At 38.0% G+C, this 20,064-nt stretch overlaps 1 protein-coding gene across 1 annotated transcript in view; it reads right to left on the bottom strand.

Annotated features, from left to right (window-relative positions):
* MMP16 (matrix metallopeptidase 16) overlaps positions 1 to 20,064 on the bottom strand; it is a 299,337-nt gene that overhangs the window by 37,438 nt on the left and 241,835 nt on the right. Inside the window, exon 7 of the mRNA XM_062188289.1 lies at positions 10,115 to 10,253. Coding sequence (XP_062044273.1) covers positions 10,115 to 10,253 — 139 coding nt within the window. The remainder of the gene's footprint in view (positions 1 to 10,114; positions 10,254 to 20,064) is intronic.

Raw genomic sequence — 20,064 nt, 5'->3', positions numbered from 1 at the left:
GTGGAGTGGACATTGTGGTAGAGCGGTTCAGCTGCACTCTGAGATGCCCACATTTCATATCAGAGTGCCTATCTCAAGTCATGGCTACTCAGCTTCTGATCCACCTTCTTGTGCACATGTGTAGGAGGAAGCAAGTGATGGCTCAATTACTTGAGTCCCTGCTACTCATGAGGGAGAGCAGGATACAGTTCCCTGGCTCCCGGCTCTGGCTTGACTCAGCCCCTGCTGTTGCAGTCATTTGGGGAATGAACCAGTGGATGGAATATCTCTTTCTCTTTTTTTTTTTTTTTTAAGATTTTCTTTGATCTTATTCCGATAGGGTCATAGTCAAAGTGGAAGTTCTCTCCTCCCTTCAGAGAAAGGTACCTCTTTCTTTGATGGCCCCGTTCTTTCCACTGGGATCTCACTCACAGAGATCTTTCATTTAGGTCTTCTTCTTCTTCTTCTTCTTCTTCTTTTTTTTTCTTTTCCATGGTATCTTGACTTTCCATGCCTACAATACTCTCATGGGCTCTTCAGCCAGATCCGAATGCCTTAAGGGCTGATTCTGAGGCCAGGGTGTTGTTTAGGACATCTGCCATTCTATGAGTCTACTGTGTATCCCGCTTCCCATGTTGGATCCTTCTCTCCCTTTTTGATTGTATCAGTTAGTATTAGCAGACACTTGTCTTGTTTGTGTGATCCCTTTGACTCTTAGACTTATCAGCAAACTCTAAAGGCTTCCATAGCCTTGGCAACTCATGACTAGAGCCTAGGGAGATTACTGACGCCATGAACAGGAGTGTCAAATTGTTAAGTCAGCAACAGAAGTCACTGTGTACTTACATCCCATGTGGGATCTGTCCTTAATGTGTTATCTAATGTGCAGTGATGCTATAACTAGTACTGAAACAGTATTTTTGCACTTTGTGTTTCTGTGTGGGTACAAACTGATGAGATCTTTACTAATTATATACTGAATTGATCTTCTGTATATAAAGATAATTGGAAATGAAAAAAAAAACACCCTGGTGTTAAATTGGAAATGGCATAGAAAATTAATTAATTTTTTAAAAAATATTATGTAGGATCTCTGCCTTTAATGTGCTGTGCACTGTTATTTAATGCTATAACTAGTACTCCAACAGTATTTTTTTCACTTTGTGTTGCTATATGGGGGCAAACTGTTGAAATCTTTACCTAATATATACCAAACTGATCTTCTGTATATAAAGTGAATTGAAAATGAAAAAAAAAGATTTTCTTATATTTATTTGAGAGGTACAGTTACAGAGCGAGGGAGAGACATTGAAAAAGGTCTTCAATTCCCTGGTTCACTCCCCAGATGTCCGCAACAGCCAGAGCTGGGCCAATCAGACACCAGGAGCCAGGAACTTTTGAGTCTCTCACATGGGTGCAGGGGCCCAAGCACTTGGGCCATCTTCTACTGCTTCTCAAGCCATAGCAGAGAGCTGGATCAGAAGAGGAGCAATGGGGACTTGAAACAGTGTCCATATGGGATGCTTGCACTGCAGGCAGAGGCTTAGCCTACTGAGCCACAGAGCCAGCCTGCCTCCCCCCCTCCATACCTCTCAGTCTCTGTCTCCCTGCCTTTCAAATGCATGCATAAATAAATATTTTAAATAAGAAACTGTGAAGTTGCTTTATTGAAAGAGGGTACAATTTGACATTTACACCAGACATATATATGAAAGTTGCAGTTCCTTCAAGATCTTACCCATACTTAAAATGGTCTGATTTCTAAATGTTAACAACTTTATCAGGTATACAGTGGCAATTCATTGTGATGTTAATATACATTTTTCTATTGGCTAATGGTGTTAAATATCTTCTCATGTGTTTATTTGTCATCCTAGGTTATTTTTTAAAGAAAATATTAATTAATTAATTAATTTGAAAGGCAGACTGATAGAGTGGGAGACAGAGAGGCATATCTTATATCCCCCAGTTCAGTATTTGAATGGCTGCAACATCTGTGCTGGGCCAGGACAAAATGATGAGACAGGAATTCTTTCTTGGTCTTCCATGTGGTCAGAAGCACTCAGGCACTTAGCCCATCACTTGCTACTTCCCCAGGTGCATTAGCGGGGATCTGGAGGAAAGCAAAATTACAGGCACACAAAGTGGCACCCCAATATTGAATGCGGGCATGAAAAGTGCTGGTTTAACTCACTGAATCACAACATCCGCCATTCATGGTCTAACTTTTGTTCAAATCTTTCGCTCACCTTTCTTGACTTCTTTTGCTTCTATTTCATTAAGTTTTGGGAGTTCTTTATGCATTCTGGATACAACACTCTTATCGTATATATAAAGGAATTTCAAAAATCTATGAAAATGCACATTATCTTTTAATGTCATGCTTCTAGGAACCTTCTGAACCCTCCACATATGGTTCGCCAGTAGTGTATTCTTGTTGGTGAGTTGTCTTTTATATTTTCTTAAATAAAATGAAGAGAAATCTTTAATTTGATGAAATCTAATTTGCTAATATTTCTTTAACGGATTGTGATTTTGGCATATTATATAATAATCTTTCACTTAAGCTGAAGTCATCAACATTTGTCTCCAACTCTTTCCTAGAAATGTTACAGTTTCAGCCCTTACAATTGGGTTAGAAACACTTGGAATTCATGTCTGTGAGTCATGTGAGGCTTTGATTGAAGTGTATTTTTGTATGGATACTCAGTGGTCCTGATATTATTTTTTTTTTGACAGGCAGAGTTATTTTTGAAAAATTTGTCTTTTCTTCCTTATATTTCCCTTGTGTTTTCAAAGAAAAATCTCTGAAATCAGAAGTTACTCGCCTGTATATGTTCTGAATCTATTTCTGGGCTTTATTCTGTTCCCCTGATCTTTTTTTTTTCTTCCATTTTTATGTCAATGCTTCAGTGTCTTGATTATTATAGCTTTAAAATAAGACTAGAAATCAAGTAGTATTTTCAAAGTGGTTTAATTTACATTGAATCTTTTCCATATAAATTCTGCAATCAGCTTGACCATTACTATAAAATAATCCTGCAAGATTTTGATTGGGATTACATTCTGTAGATAAACTTTGTTATAATTGGCATTGTGATAAGGTTGAGTGCTCTGACTCATGAACAAAGCATATATATCCAGTCATGTAAGTCTTCTGTACTGTCATTTTTTTTTAATATTTATTTTATTTATTTGAAAGAGTTACAGAGAGAGGTAGAGACAGAAGGTGAGAGAGAGAGGCCTTCTATCTGCTGATTCACTCCCCAAAAGACCGCAATGGCCGGAGCTGAGTTGATCCGAAGCCAGGAGCCAAGAGCTTCTTCTGGGTCTCCCACGTGGGTATAGGGGCCCAAGTACTTGGGCTATCCTCTGCGCTCTTCCAGGCACATTAGCAGGAAGCTGGATCAGAAGTGGACAGCTGGGACTCAAACCCATGCCCATATGGGTGCTGCTGGCTGGGGCTTTAACCCATTGCGCCTCAGTGCCAGCCTCTTCTATACTGTCATTTAGCAAAATTGTGTAGTTTTTAGTGTATACGTTATATATACCTTTTTGCAGTTTGATGATGCAGTATTTGATATTTGGAGATGCTACTGTAAATTGCCTTTAAAAAGGTTTTTCAACTGTTGATTGGTCTTTGTTAGTGTTTGATGGAAAATCATTCTCCATAGGTTCCTTGCTTTTCACTATGTCTGCAGAGCAAAGGCACTGACTGCTTTTGCTCTGGGAAAAATTTTCAAACAGATTTAAAGCAAATTCTTCTGCATTACAGATATGGTGTCTCCCTCGATATCAAAGGGAAGATTTACTGACCATCCAATGTAACAAAGAAAATTTATCCCTTCATGGAAAACGTTAGGCAGGCTTACATCTCATTATAAAATAATCAGCATCTCTAAGATTCTTTCCTGAAACAAAACTGGTTACATAAATAGACCCCCTACAGAGCATCTTTCCATATTAGAGTTCAGGGAAAATGTGTAAATGGCTATACTCTGGCTACTGAATTTGTCACTGTCTTTTGTTCTGACTCATCATTCTCAGGTCTTCTGCCAATGCACATCAAAGTGAGGCAGGCTAAGTTGTTACCTTACAAACAGAGTAAAATCTCTGACCCTTCACAATTCCTTAAAATGCACAGGAATAAAATTAATTTTTGTGTAATTATCTTATATCCTACAAGCTTGCTAAAGTCAGTTATCAATTCAAGGAGCATTTTTGGTTGAGCAAATCCTAATTCTACTTTTATAACATGTTGATTTATGAATATTTTTCTTTTAATCTATATTTTATAATTATTATTTTTAGTTCTTCCTGTAGTACATCTAAATACAACCTTCAGTAAAGTGTTGAATAATCTTGTAAGTGTGGACACCCTTGTCTTTCTCCTGATATTAGGAGAAAGTCACATACTGTGAATTTTACCTTGGTAGGTCAAAAATTTTGTATTCCCATAAATAGTTTTGAATTCTGTTCTAGGACTGTTACTTGGAAATAATTTGATTGTTTCAGGCCTTACTTTGCACATGTGTTAGGTAGGGCCATGCTCACTACAGGATACTTATTCTCCACTACTGAGACAAGATCCTTCTCAGGACTCTGTCCAATACCCTGAACAGGTAGCTTGGGCAGTGAGTACTGCTAAGCCACTATGTTAGCCATTGTTTCCTGACTCATTCTCTAGACTTGAGCCATGTCCTTATACAGATATGCTGACCATATTTCTTCCAATATTTATGGGGTTCCATCTGCTAATCTATAGCTAATAGGATTATACTAAAAATATAGAATTGGGGACCAGCACTGTGGTGCTGGGGTTAAAATCTAGGCCTACAGTGCTGGCATCCCATATCGGCACTGCTCCACTTCCAATCCAGCTCCCTCCTAATGTGCCTGGGAGAGCAGCGGAGGACAGTCCAAGTCCTTGGACCCCTGGACCCACGTGGGAGACCTGGAAGAATCACCTAGTTCCTAGCTTCAGATAGGTTCAGCTCCAGCTGTTGAGGCCATTTGGGTAATGAACCAGTGGATGGAAAACCTCTCTCTCTCTACCCTTCTGTCTCTACCTCTCTCTGTAACTCTGTCTTTCAAATAAATAAAATGAATCTTTAAGAAATATAAGGCAAAAGAATATAGAATTGATTACAGGTATACAGAATATATTGTTTCATGTTTTTATAATTTGTATACTGAAAACATATTACCTTTGGTGAATATATATATATATATATATATAAAATTTTGTCCAAAGTTAAAATAGTAATATTATATTAAAATATGGTTTTTTAATTGTAACTACTATCCACCCATTGTTCTTAAGATATTTGTACAAGTTCAAATGAATATAACATGGTGTGCTTTTTTATGTATTAAAACATTTGTACTTTACAAATAAGCATTCATTTATAATTGAATCTATGCCTTCAAATTCTTGTATAAAATGAAGATGAGATTAATACTACATATTGTATAAAATACATGGTTAAGTAAGTTTATATCTAAACATAGGCTTTAGTTTAACAGTGGGGAAAAAGATAAGACTAGTCAAGAACAAATATTATCATATAATGTAAATTAGAAAGAAAAATGGGGCGGGTATTGTGGCAATGGGGTGAAGCATTGCCTGCAATGCTGGCATCTATACGTGTGCTGGTTCATGTCCTGGCTGCTCCATTTCCCAGCTGCTCCATTTATGATCCAGCTCCTTGCTAACAGCAGCCTTGGAAAAGCAGTGGAAAAATGCCTCAAATATTTGGGCCCCTCGACCCATGTGAGACACTTGGATGAAGCTCCTGGTTCCTGGCTTCAGTCAGGCCAAGGGTTGGCTGTTGGGGAGTGAACCAATAGATGAAAGCGCTCTCTCTCTCTCTCTCGCTCTCTCTCTCTCTCTTTCTAACTCTGACTTATAAAAAAAAAGGAAGGAGAGAAAAACATACAAAGAGGGAAAGATGAGGACAAGGAAAAGGAAGGTAAAGAGGGCTGAAGAGCAAATCAAAGAAGAGAGATGCTTAGAAAATTAGTTACAGTGGTGCACAACTATTGGTAGAGGCTGAGGCTGGCTCATGTAGGCTGTAAATTCAGACTAGGGTAAATTTTATTCTCAGTTCATTCAGTCTCTTTGGGGTGTTGACTACATTCTAGGTTCCACTTAAATGTAACTCAAAAGACTCTGACTCACAGCCTGTTTCATTAAAGCCCATGATTTAAGAACAGTTTTATATTTTAATGAATCATAAAAACACATACAGCAAAAAACAAAGAAGAGTACAGACTATGTGTACTGCAAAACTTAAAATATTTACTATTGGTCATTATAGAAATTTGCCTCAAGCATTGGTTTAAGAGATTGGGAACAAGAGTATAAAAGGCAAAAAAAAAGGAGAAGCAGAGTGAATACCTTGTGCTTACACAGCTGACATTCTAGCAATGAGATCGCAGATAAGTAATAAGTAAGTAGACTATCTGGTTTATCAGATGGAATGTAGAAAATTCAAGAAGAGAAGAGGATTTAGCTGGAAGAAGAGGACTCCAGGTCATATCACAACTCCTGGAGCTAAATGGGATGGGTAGTCTAAGGGCTGAGGAATGGTCTACTTATCTGACAAAGGCCCTAAAGAGATGCTATCAAGTATCCACGACCATTCTGATGGTGAATATGCTGAGTGTAGGATCATATGTATTTTAAGTCAATTGGAAAATGATCCCAGTTAAAAATAAGAGGGGGAATAAGAGATGAAGGAGGTAGTCTATAACTGTAAAGCAGTATAGTTCTGCATACAGTCCTACAGACTTACTTCTAAGGGTGCAGCCTAAAAACTTATCACAGGACTCAAAACTCATAAAGATCGGTGGTTTAAATGCCATCTTAACTGTTAAAAATGATCATATTAAATGTTAAAGTCAACATATAGATGGGTTGAGGTATAAAAGTGATCATATAAATAACATGAAGTACAGGGTAATAATAAGAGATTTAAAAAGGAAGGAAAGTCCAACATGGGCAGCAGTCCACACAACAGACTCCTAGAATGACTTTCACTGTAAATAACACTCTGACCTCAGAATCAACCCTTGAGGCTTCCTGGTCTGGCTGAAAGGTCTGTGAGAGCATTTCAGGCATGGAAAGCCAAGACTCTGTGGCAAAAAATATCCTGCATGGAGGATCTCTGTGAGATCTCAGTGGAAAGAAAGGACCATCAAAGAAGGATGTACTTTTCTCTGAAGGGAGGAGAGAACTTCCATTTTGCTTATGGCCGTGTCCAAATACTGATGGAATCTATAGTCACAAAAGGCTTCCCTAGCCTTGGAAGCCCATGGCAAGAGCCTCGGGTGATCACTGACATCATAAATAAGAGTGTTAATTGTTAAAAGAACAACAGAAGTCACTGTGCACTTATTCCCAATGTAGGACCTCCATCCCTAATTAGTTGTACTATGAGAATCGACTGCAAATTTTGTTCCCAAACTGTACTCTATATGTTGTGTGTGGGTGTGGGGGCAAATTATTGAACTCTATGCTTAGCATGGAGTTGGTCCTCTGTATATAAAGTCAAACTAAAAATGAACAATAATGAAGAAGGAGATGGGAGAGGGAAAGGAATGTCAGATGGGAGTTGGGGGCAGAGGAGGGTGGGAATGGGAGAAAGAATCAGTGTATTCCTAAAGTTGTATCTATGAAAAAATGCATTCATTAAATAAAAAAAAATGTAATGTGGCACGCTGCTCAGGCTCTTGGAATATGGAGAGGAAATTAGGTAAAAATTAAGCTATCTTGAATAAAGTGTGGATTTTGGTTAAGAAAAAAAAAGGAAGGAGAGTGGTTTCTGCCTAGGGTTCTGGAAATTCTTATTTCTCCTCTGCCAGTGATGAGGCAGAGACTAGGGACGAAAGCTGCCTTGCTGGGGACAGCCAGAGTTTCAGGCTCCCTCTGATTCAGCAACGGTGTCTGGAGCAGGGGAGCTGCATATCACAGCCGGACTTTGAGTAGGCTCCTCTGAAGAAAGTGGTGAGAGCAAACTGGAGGAAGGAGGCACCAGAGCAAAGTCTTCAGGGTGTCAAACGTTGGGAGAGCAGACATTTCCCCGTGTGACGATGTACCAGAAGACACAACTGAGAAGCACAACTTGCTGAAAGAGCAATACATCTGACAGCAAAGTTATTGCTGCTGTTAGCACAGTAACATGAGAAACTAAGTCGAGTCAATGTTTAGGGATGCTCGTTGAGCGCCTACTGCGCACCCAGGTCTATTTCAGCAGCCGCAAGCACAGTGCTGTGCCAGGCAATCTAGACTAGAGCCACGTCTCGTGAGACTTGCATGCAAACACTGTAGGCAATTTCACATTTTTACAAGTGCTGTGTGTAACTTGGACGGTATTCCTGAAATAGGGTGGGTGGGAGGGCACGCTGAGGACATGCCTTTTATGCTGGCTGTTGGAAGATGAAAAGGAGCCAGCCATGCCACAAGTGAGCAAAGAAAGCCAAAGTGAATAAAAGTGAGAACGGCCCGAGGCAGTCGGGAGCTGTCAGCACACTGATTTATGGCTGTGGCAGTTCCTCCTCAGGCAGTTCAGTCAGAGAGCGCTATTGATCCTGCCTTGAGACAGGGCCTCTGAGAACAGCCCTCAAGCCCGAGGCTACCCTGGGGTTCTCCTTCCCTTCTTTCTGTTCCTATTACTCCTGGGACCCAAGAAGGGTGAGAGCAGGGCAATTTCTGTCCAAAGATCATGCCCCTAAGATTCACAAGCTTTATGTGGGATCCTTGCTTTGGCTAGACTGGTGCAGGGCATGTCTGCTCATTTAAACGCTTATTATAAAATAGCGAGCAGGCAATAATATTAATTATAGTAATCCTACTAGCAGTAGCAATAGCTGGCATTTACTGAGCCAAGTATTGCCCATGTGGTAATTAATCCACTGCTTCAAATAATCCTGAGGTGGGCAGTAGCACAAACCTGGTTTCTCAGGTGGGGAAATTGAGGCAAAGAGAAGCGAGTAGCTTACCCATTTCATACATGTAGTAAGCATTCAAAACTGACCACAGAACCCTCGCGTTCTTACAACTAATACACCACAGTGCTTCTTTCCTCAAGGAACAGACTGCAAAAATAAAAGAACTTCCAGGTCTACTCTTTCATTGCACACAGGTAGCTTGAATATCTCTTAATATTACAAATGTCTCCAAAAGCCCATGTTTTCATTACTACAAATTCTTCCACTTGATTCTGCGAATATTTTTTTTTTTAATTTCTTTAGGACTCCCTTTCCCTTCCCTCAGCTTCTATCCCTCTCTGAGCTCATTTTCAGTCCTTTAGGCTTGGAATAACACATTCATTCATATTTCTACATTCTAGCTTCCCTTTGCCTCAGCTCAAATACAGTCTGCAGTTCCCTCAGGCCCTCCTTCAAGCTGTCTCTCATCCCTAAATTCTCCATTAAGAGTTAAGGCTTACAGCTTTGCACTATAGCGATTCTGTAGAGGGAACACCAGGCTCTGGACTAAGCTCATTTTCCCACATGATCTCACTTTTGCATGCCAAGCAATCAGCTGTACTCATGCGACTGAAGTTTCTCACTGAGATAAATTTCCGATGATAAACCTCACGACACTGAAAACTGAATAAATTCTCCTAGTCCTCAATTTTTCCTACTTTTAGCAGTAATTTCTTAGTTTCTCCAGAAACCACATAAACTGATTAAATCAAGTAAAGTTTCAGAGATTACAGATGAAAACAAGCAAGCAAGCAGGATTTCTTTCAAGAAAAACAGAGAGCAACTCCAAAGACTCTAAAGAAGAAATAAGTGGACTGAAATACCTTAGTCAGTGTAGAAATGGCTGCTTATTTATTTTCTTTTATATGTTTAATGTAAATCTTAAAGTTCTAAGAAAATAAAACATATCTTAAATTTGACTTATACATGAGAATACCATATGATAAAACATTTTAAAAATTAAAAATATCTTTATTTTATTTCACTTCAGTATCTAGTCAATATGAAGTTTGTTTCATGTAATCCATTAGCTACCTAATTTCACTTAGGAGGTCTGACTTAATCCCCCTCTGTGTAGGTGGTACAGGAACCTGGACAAAATGATCAAAATACAAAATAGCCAAGACTCAAAGAACAATCTTACCTTTAAAGAAGACAAAATTCCCATCACTGTTCTCATACACTGCATCGATACTAGGAGGCAAGCCCCGCCAGAAGTAAGTAATTTGCATGGGGTATCCATCCATCACTCTGTTGTTTCTCACTCGCCAAAACCACTGGTCCTGCAAACCAAGCAAAGCATCTCTCAACAGACATGCAGGCCTCCTTGGCATTTCAATGCACCATGGTTGGTTCAACTCTTTGAAAGCTATGCCAGTCTAGTTGTCACTGTGTTCTAACAAAACAAAGAGCTAACCAACTGTGATTACACAGTAAACTCCCAAATGTCTAACCCGTAACTGTGATTAAAAACAAATGTTAAATTTGCCCTCAACTTGCCATCCACTGCCTTCTAGATAGAAAGACAGAGGTGGTCGAGAGAAGTCCCTGGCAGACTTTGGATGCAACTCAGCTTCTTAAATATGAGAGCAGTGCTATAACCACACATGCGTGCTAGCACTTGCAGACACGTGCAAAAAATATAAACTCAAGATGCTAGGGATACAATGGAGAGTCTATACCTAATAGGACAATGTTACACATATCGTCTCCACTAATTTTAAGTAGAGCCCTCTTTCACTAGTGAATGTGTGTATAGTTTGGTTGAACAACTATATGGACACCCTACATGGGTGTTAAAAATACCTTGAAAAAAATTCCTGATAGTGGGTTCTAGACGAATCGTCTCTTTTATCTATTCTTGTGATACATTTTATCTCCTCTGTCACAGCATAGGTCACTTTATATCAAAAGTATACATTCTTGTCTCTACTAAACAACACTTGCCCTGACCTACAGAGTGATTAACCTATAAAATCTATGTTTCCATATAAGTATTTTTAATGCCACAAGAGAATCTTACCAAAAAAGACACAATTTAAAATTTGAGAAAATTTAAAGTGCTTTAATAATATAAAAGGCAGGCATATTTCAAAACTAGTGTCCAATACATTACAATTTCACTTTATTTCAACTTTCATTTTAGATCCAGTTTCTATACATACAAACATTTCTCTTAGAAGTTAAATATTTTTCCCAACTTAGACACTAGTTAGTGATTTATTATAGCAGTTTCCCAAGCTTTTGGCTAAGAGTAGGTTAGAATGACTTCTATGGTCTTCTATAGGATTCTAAAATGTATCAGTTATTCACATATTCTTTCTCTGTGTGTCTTTCTCTCACTCTCTATTCTTGTCTGTGTCTCTTACATACATACATACACACACACATAAACTAGACTGAAAAGTTTTGGATTTCAGGTAATATGCTAAAAATAACTTTTCCACTTAAATCAATCAAAATATTAAATTTTCTTGGGAGACTTAGAATACTTGGGCTTTATTTTAGTGAGTATAGACTGACTTCTCTGCTAACCTTGGTTACTTACAAATAAAGGAGGAAGGAGCTTAACTAATGATTCTGGGTCGAAAACTTAACCCTTTTCTCTCTGCTAATAAATGTGCTGACTTTATTGAGATACTTAAGATTCACTGATTTAGTGCAAACTAATATATAACTTATAGCATGATTTCTAAATTTGACAGAAAAGACTTTCTAGGGACGAGGCATATGGCAGCACTGAAACTACTGATGATTATTATTGGTAACATTATATGGAAACTAGTTGTCCTACTGCTCCATTTCCATTTCTTTCTTTCTTTCTTTTTTTTTTTTCTTTTGACAGGCAGAGTGGATAGTGAGAGAGAGACAGAGAGAAAGGTCTTCCTTTGCCGTTGGTTCACCCCCCAGTGGCTGCTGCGGGGTACACCGCACTGATCTGAAGCCAGGAGCCAGGTGCTTCTCCTGGTCTCTCGTGGGGTGCAGGGCCCAAGCAGTTGGGCCATCCTCCACTGCACTCCTGGGCCACAGCAGAGAGCTGGACTGGAAGAGGAGCAACCGGGACAGAATCCGGCGCCCCAACCGGGACTAAACCCTGTGTGTCGGCGCCGCAGGTGGAAGATTAGCCTACTGAGTCGCAGCACAGGCCCCATTTCCATTTCTGTTCAGTTTTGTCTTAGGTTCATCGTTTGGTTTTCAGGTTTCAGATGTATTATGATTCTACCTAAGCATCTCTTTTTCCTATAGATTTTCTTTGGTTACTAACCCTTTCTTGATACTTTTCATTACTAGCTAGCCTGAATTGACAAACATTTTGATCCACAGGCAGTAGACAAATTAAAGTGACTTTAAAATACACTGTTATTTTATAAAAAAAGATTAAAAGAAATATTGATAGGCATGAGGAACAGGGGTTTCTGCTAATAGAACATGAGTAGGCAATATTTTTATCATTGAAAAGAAAAATCACATTTTGATCTAGCTACAACAGGCATTTTTAATTCAGTGTTAAAACTATCCCAATCTCCAAGTAAAATGTATTTATTGAATTGTTGTAATCCATGTGTCAAAATAATAACTAAAATTACTATATACCTATCAGTTATAAAGAAATAATTGATAATGATTATTCATAGAAACTTGAATCAGAAAGCTTTTCTTTAAGCTGGATACTGGGAGGAAACCTGGTGAAAAAAATATGAACTCTATTTCAATTTTTCTTAAAGACACATTTCATATTAATATAATCTCCCCATGAATGTCAACAGGAGCCAGTAACTCTTTGGAACAGACACATTACAGTCTGAAGATAGGGCCACAACCTCAGCTTGCCACTAATAGAAAATAAATGAAAGTTCTTCCACCAGATAAGCATAGCCCATCTGCAAAACATCAGAAGGAAGTGTGGCACCATGGATGAATTCATGACCATTTCTTGTTGACTGCAGCATTGGTAGAGTCATATAAAATTATAGATATTCAGGTGGTGCCTCCAGTCAACCAGCCACAAATTCTATTTTGTAGAAAGCAATGTCACAAGTAATTTAGAAAGTGTTGTGACAACAAGTATGTAAACTAATAGCATGGTCACTATAGACTGCAAATTCTGAACTGGAGATTATGAACAATTAACTAGGAAAAGATATTGAAAATGATATTTGTAAATTTTCTTTGTAAGTGAAACTTCCTCTGACCTCTTATCTACAGCTGAAGCCATCATTCCATCCAGGCACATCTGTGGCCTCCCTTAACTACTTTGCCTGCTTTGTTTCATTGCATTTATTACTTCCTTATAGGATACTCATTTTATTTATTTATTATTCATCCTCTCTCCATTAAACTATTAGCTCCATGATTGCAAGGATATTTGCCTTTCATTCACTTATGGTTCTCCATTTCCAAAAAATGCCTCGCATGTTGTAGATGCTCAATAAATATTCTTGAAGAAAAACACAACTTAGGAGGAAAGGTCAAAGCAATGGTAAGTGATCCTTTCAGCAGCTAAAGCTTTGAAATTAAATCTCAGTTTATTTTCCCCTCTCTGGTCAAGATGGTTTCTTGCTCTTTAAAAATCAAAAGTCTATGGGTTAACAAGTGCGCAAAAATTTTACTTGACTTGGCAGATATTTAGCACACATTCTGTTTTCTAGAAGTGTGTGACATTTAAAGCCTTTTAAATCCTAGAGGAAGAACACATTTGCTTTCATACTTCTAAACAACATAACTTTTGTAATAGCTTTGAATATGAAGATAAAGAAAGATGAACAACCTCTATAGGACTCAATTGCTGCTGTTTTATGTTACTTCTGGCCTCTTCTTTTTAATCATCAATACAAAAACATTTGCAAAATCAACTTAGAAAAATGAGCACTTCACAATGACCAAATGGGAATTTCTACTTAAACACTAATCTTTCACTTACAATGCAAGCATTTACTGCCTTTCACACAAACTCATCTTTCCATGTACCTTCGGTCCCAGAAATCCCCTTTTGTTGCCATAGAGAAGGCCACAAGGAACTCATCATGTACACCGGGATACACTGACATACTAGAGAAATTCAATTTACTTTGCTTCTGTTTTCTTTAAAATTCTGGCTTATAATAGCATATTGTTTGCTGACAACTATATAGTAAATGTGTCCCCTGTTGTGGAATGTGAAGCGAAGCGATCACATTATTGATCTCTCCATATAAGATGTGCTTTATAGGATCCTTTCAAAAAAAGACAGAAAGTAGAACTCATTATATTGATCTCTTTTCTAAGACGTCTCTGACTTTTTGATTTAATCATCAATTGGATATAAATCTATGACTATATCATGCAGCTCAAACTAAACATTACATGTCGCCAGTTGTTCTCTGGGTACTACCCTGATCAGCCAACTTGGTCTTCCTCTAATGTTTCTCATTTCTCAAATGGTATCTCAAATCTTTGTATCTCATGTCCTCAGCACTGTCATCTTAGTCTGAGCTGCCACAGCATTTCACTGGGTCAGCTGCAATGCCAACCCAGCTTCAGATTAGTCTCTCACTGTAGGATGGAATTTACATCTGGGCTTGGCTTCTATTTCCTACTGAGCAACTTGCAGCCGTGGCTCCAGTGACATAAGTATCCCTTAATAAGCATCCTTTCAGCTTCGTAAGAGAATGAAATTCTCTTCCTCCTTAACTTTTCTTGAATGCAGCTTGCTATACTTTGCATGTTCTTTCCCTTTTGCACAATCTTCATTTGATGAACTGTGAATCATCCATTAGTTCTCAGTAGAAATATCATTTCCATAAAAAGTCTTTCCTTGCCTCCCAACTGAAATTAGGTAATACTATGCTATAAATTAAATGCTTGATTCTTCCCAAAATTTCTATGTTGAAATCCTAGACCCTAACGTGATGGTATTAGGATTGGAGACTTTGTATTAATAGAGATTGATTCAATCACAGACTTTATCCAAATTTTACCCATTTTACATGTAACTATGAGCATTTATGTAAATTTTAATACTGAATGTGTACTTTTACAGTGCAGCCATATGACAGTTTTCACCTTAATCAAGTGATCAGGCTTTGTATTCATGATAGTCTAAAAATCAATTGTATATGCAACTTGATATTATATGCTGTGTAGAATAGATAGGTATCTGAAGATCACTGGATCATCTATGAAGTACGAACGTGTAGAAACCAAATCTGTTAAACTAGAATCTAATGGAGGCAGTTTTAACATTCTTCTAGCTTACTGGATGAAGAAAATCAGTTAAATGTCATTTCAGAAAGCAATCAAGCACATTCTAGAATGTGAGAAGATTTGAAGGACAACTGGCATGGTCTCACCAAAAGGAAGGAAAAAATAAAGGGAAAAATGCTTGCAAGACTGGTCTGTTAAAAGATCTAGAAAGATCTAACAGCCAAATGCAATAAATGGGCGCTTGTTGGATTCTGTGTTTAGAGGTGAAGTTTCATGATAACCACAGCTTTCTTTCAAATATTTCACAAAACACATGAACATGTGCATTACATTTTCATACACACACACACACAGAAAACATAGGCAAATATCTACAGTTGTCAAATCTGAATTTTATTTGTGAACATGTCTAATCTTGGAACTTTGTTGTATTATTGAAAACTTTCTTAATAACATGTATATTCATTAGAAAATCTGGAAACACATACAATCACAAAATGTTAGATGATCTTTGTAAATACTAGTATGGCCAAACAGTAATGTGGCTAGTGAACATAACTTTTTTCCATATACTAGCCATTTGCATTTGCTGTTATGTTGCAACCAAAATCTTGGTGCTTTAAAAAAGAAACAAAAATAAATTTCATGTTATGTAATTGGTATAAGCCATGCTCATTTGATTGTAATAAATGGGACTAGAAATATAAAATCCCACATTATTACAAATGTATTTTAACTTCATTAATTTAATCTCATACTAAACTATTGTTCTCAGATTTAATGACTGTAGAGAGTATGGAAACAAGTAGTGTTTAGAAAAAAGAGCAAAGGTTTTTACACTGAATTAGCTGCAATTCTTTTTCAACACTGAGAAAGAAGAAGTAAAATTATAACTTGCAGATGTATCTGGGAATCACAATGCCATTCTGGGAAACTTTCATTATCTTGTCACTAGAGCTGACACAAGCTGATCCTGGGTCTCTAAACGTTAAGGGAAAACTTGTTCAAAGCAACTATTAGAATATACTTTTTCACCAAGATAATTATGAATGTCTGAAATGATTTTCAGGCATGATTTTATGGACTCATCAATCAAGATCGACCAGATGTAATTCTGGGAGAAATGATTCAGCGATAGGTCAATCACTTTGGATATTCTCTGCACTTTTGAAAAATGTTCAAAACAAACTCACTATAATAGATGAAGGAAGTGAAATATTAACCAGTGAGTCTTCTTAATCATTTTAAAATTCACAATTTGGGAATTTCTCTCAACATCTTTATTTTCAAGGACAAATCTGTTGGTTATCATTTTGCTTTAGAAATGTAAACTACTTTAAAGAATAAACTGTATAGGGGCTGGCATTTGGCCTGGTAGTTAAAATCTCAACTAAGAGGCCTATATCCAATATCAGAGCTCCTTGGTTCGATACTTTCTGTGGTTCCTGCCTCCAGCTTCCTGCTAACACTAATTTCACACCTTGGGAGGCAATCATGATGGCTCAAGTAGTTAGGTCTCTGCCACCCACTTGAAAGAACTAGATAGTTCCTAGTTCTGCAGTCATTTGGACAGTGAACCAGGGGATGTGAGTTCTCTCTGTATCTCTCTGTCTCTTTACCTTTCAAATAAAAATATAAAATAAAATAAAATGAATATATAGAGTGTTTCAAAGGGGAGTTAACATATTCAGACTTCTCTTTCTTTTCTTTTACTACTTGTGCTAAATTTGTTACAGATTTTATAGCTGCCAAGTGTTAAAAAGAATCCTTTGTTTTTGACAAATTTACATGAAAATTCTGAACATAAAAGGATTAAGTAATGTACCAGACATACCTCCTTACCAATTAGAAGTTATTAAATCATGTCATAAAACAAAGAAGTTTTTAATACTTAAAAATTTACAATCATTTACACATAATCAACATATACTAACATAAACACTCATTTTAAAAATATTGTATTTCTATACATAAATAATGACTAGTAAGGAAGAATGACTGTATAGATGCATGGCTCAGCTCTAATATAAAAAACACATCAGGACTAAGTGAAAGATGAATTGTGCTGACTTTGGTTTCTTATTAGGTCTTTTTATCTTCTTTCTGATGTTTGCTTGAATCTACAAATGTTTAGACAGAACTTGGAGATGCTTGGGAGGATGAAGAGAACAATTTACTGAAAAATGCACCATCAATACCTGAATTAAGGTTAAAGAGTCAACCCCAGATGAAAGTGCACTAGAGGGGACCATGAAGCTTTGCTCTTGGTTATCCTCCTGTGGGACGTAAGGCTCATGGATGCTGGAAAGGTCACCTAAATTGCCTACCATATAATTAAGTGTTGAAATATATATATAAAAAAAGTTTCTTTTCCTTCACTTAACTAACTGTTCTAGATTTCAAAACAAACAAACAAGAACAACAATAACAAAAACCCAATGGTCTCTAAGAGTGTATATTCAGCCTACAGTGAAGAAGCAAACAACTAATTTCAAAGTGCTGTGTGCAATGCTATTACAGCTGCTTCTATAAAATGGGAACTACTATTTTTTGAGTATAATGAGCTGGAAAATGGCTGTCATTAGCACACCTCTCAAGAATTACCATCTTTTTATTTTTGACCTGAAGTATGATATCTCATTTACAATGAAAACTGTTTTTTTTTTTTCTCTGTATAAAGTCTAGGGCTATTTTTGCCCAAAGAGTTTTTAACCAGATGATCTAAAGTTATCTCCTCAGTCTTTTTCTATCAAAGTGTTGTGTTTTATTTTTTCATTATAGTCATTGTTCTCTGAAATTGTCATTTTTGTTCATTCACCTGTTTCTCATCAGAGCATATATCTTACCTGTCCTATTAAAGCACTGTACCTTTTGGTTCTATAACAGTGCCTAGCAGTATTTGTTGAATGAGTATACAAAGATAGGGAGAGAAAAAGATAGTAAGAAAAAAATCAGCAAGTCCTTTACTTGGCCTGGAATTTAGGGGACTGATTGGTCAATATCCTGCTTATAGGTTGTTGCAGAAATCCCTCCTCTAGCCCCTTCACTGCTCCTACTTCTACCAGCAAACTGAGATCAATGCATGGCAATGGAAGATTGGCCAGTTCTCCCATGAACATCATTATCATTCTTTGTGCTCTCTCTGCTCAGTCCTAGCTCACCTACTTTAGGGATATTTAATTGAAACAGTGCCTCCTATTCTCCAGGGACGACACATGCCTTTTAGCTCCTCTTTGGTATTCCCAAATAGTTCTAAGAGTCTTCAAGAAGTTCATGGAGGGACCGGCACTGTGCCTTAGTAGATTAAGCCTCTGCCTGTGGTGTTGGCATCCCATAACGGTCCTGGTTCAAGTCCCAGATTCTCAACTTCTGATCCAGCTCCCTGCTGATGGTCTGGGAAAGCAACTAGGGATGACCCAAGTGCTTGGGCCATTGCACCCACATGGGAGACCTGGAGGAAGCTCCTGGCTCCTGGCTTTGGAATAGCCCAGCTCCAGCTGTTGCAGCCATTTGGGAAGTCAACTAGGGGATGGAAGTCTCCTCTCTCTCTAACTCTGCCTCCAAAATAAATAAATAAATATTTTTTGAAAAGGAAGAAGTTCATGGAGTATGCATATTCCAAGAAGCTTATGCATAGATCTCAAGTTTTTGCATAAAAAAAAAACTTAAAAAAATTCTTGTGGGAGGAGAAGCAGGTTAAACCTCTGCCTGCAGCACCAGCATCCCATATGGGTGCCAGTTTGTGTCCTGGTTTTGCTCCTCTTCCCTTTCAGTTCCTTTCTAATGGCCTGGAAAGGTAGTGGAAAATGACTCAAGTGCTTGAGCCCCTGTACCCATGTGGGAGACCCAGAAGAAGCTCATGGCTCAGATCCACTCATCTCTGGTCATCGTGAACACTTGGGGAGTGAAATAGTGGATGGAAGAATTCTCTCTCTGTCCCTCTCTCCATGTACAACTCTTCCTCTCAAATGCATAAATATTTAAAATAATACTGGGGCTGGCATTGTGGCATAGCAGGTGAAGCTGCCCCCTGCAGCATTGGCATCCCATCTGGGAACTGTTTTGAGTCTCAGCTGTTCCACTTACTATCCAGCTCACTGTCAGTGGCCTGGGAAAGCAGCAGAAGATGGCCCAAGTGCTTGGGCCCCTGCCATCAGCTCGGGAGAACTGGAGGAAGCTCTGGCTCCTGACTTCAGCCTCGCCCAACCCCAGCTGTTGCAGTCATCTGTCAAGTAGACCAGTGGATGGATGATATGTATGTGTGTGTGTGTGTGTGTGTTTGTCTTCGCCATAACTCTTTCAAATTAATAAATAAATACTTAAGAAAAAACCTTCTTCACTTATTTGAAAGGCAGAAAGAGAGAGAGAGACTGAGAGAGAGGTGCATGAGATCTCCCATCTGCTTGCTGACTTCCCACATGCCCTGAACACCCCCAGGCTGGGCTAGGCCAAAGTCAGGAGAAAGAACCTCAATTTGGGTCTCCTACATGGCTGATGGGAACCAAAACACCTGAGCCATCAGTGCTGCCTCTGAGGGTGCACATTTTAGGAGCTGCAATTCAGAGCATAATTAATGCTCTCATTTGGGACTTGGGCATCCTAACAGATATCTGGGTAGTTTTTTTTTTAATGTTTTTCTTCAAAATTTTTTATTCATGAGGGGGACATATTTTATGTATTTCATATATACAGTTTTAAGAGTGCAATGATACTTCCTACCCTATTCTCCCCCCTTCCTTCCTTTTACCCTTCCTCCTCTTTCCTTTCTTATTTTTCCATTAATTTTTATAATATGCTTTCAGTTTACTTTATATTCACAAACTTAATCCATCCTACACTAAATAAAGAATTCAACAAGTAGTAAGTAGAAAAACCACTGCTTCTCGAGTATAGACAAGGGCTATAAACAAT

This window comes from Lepus europaeus, chromosome 4 (assembly GCF_033115175.1).
Source record: "Lepus europaeus isolate LE1 chromosome 4, mLepTim1.pri, whole genome shotgun sequence".
Lineage (NCBI taxonomy): Eukaryota > Metazoa > Chordata > Mammalia > Lagomorpha > Leporidae > Lepus > Lepus europaeus.
The sequence above is the reverse complement of the archived record's forward strand: the minus strand, read 5'-3'. Positions and strand labels throughout refer to the sequence as shown.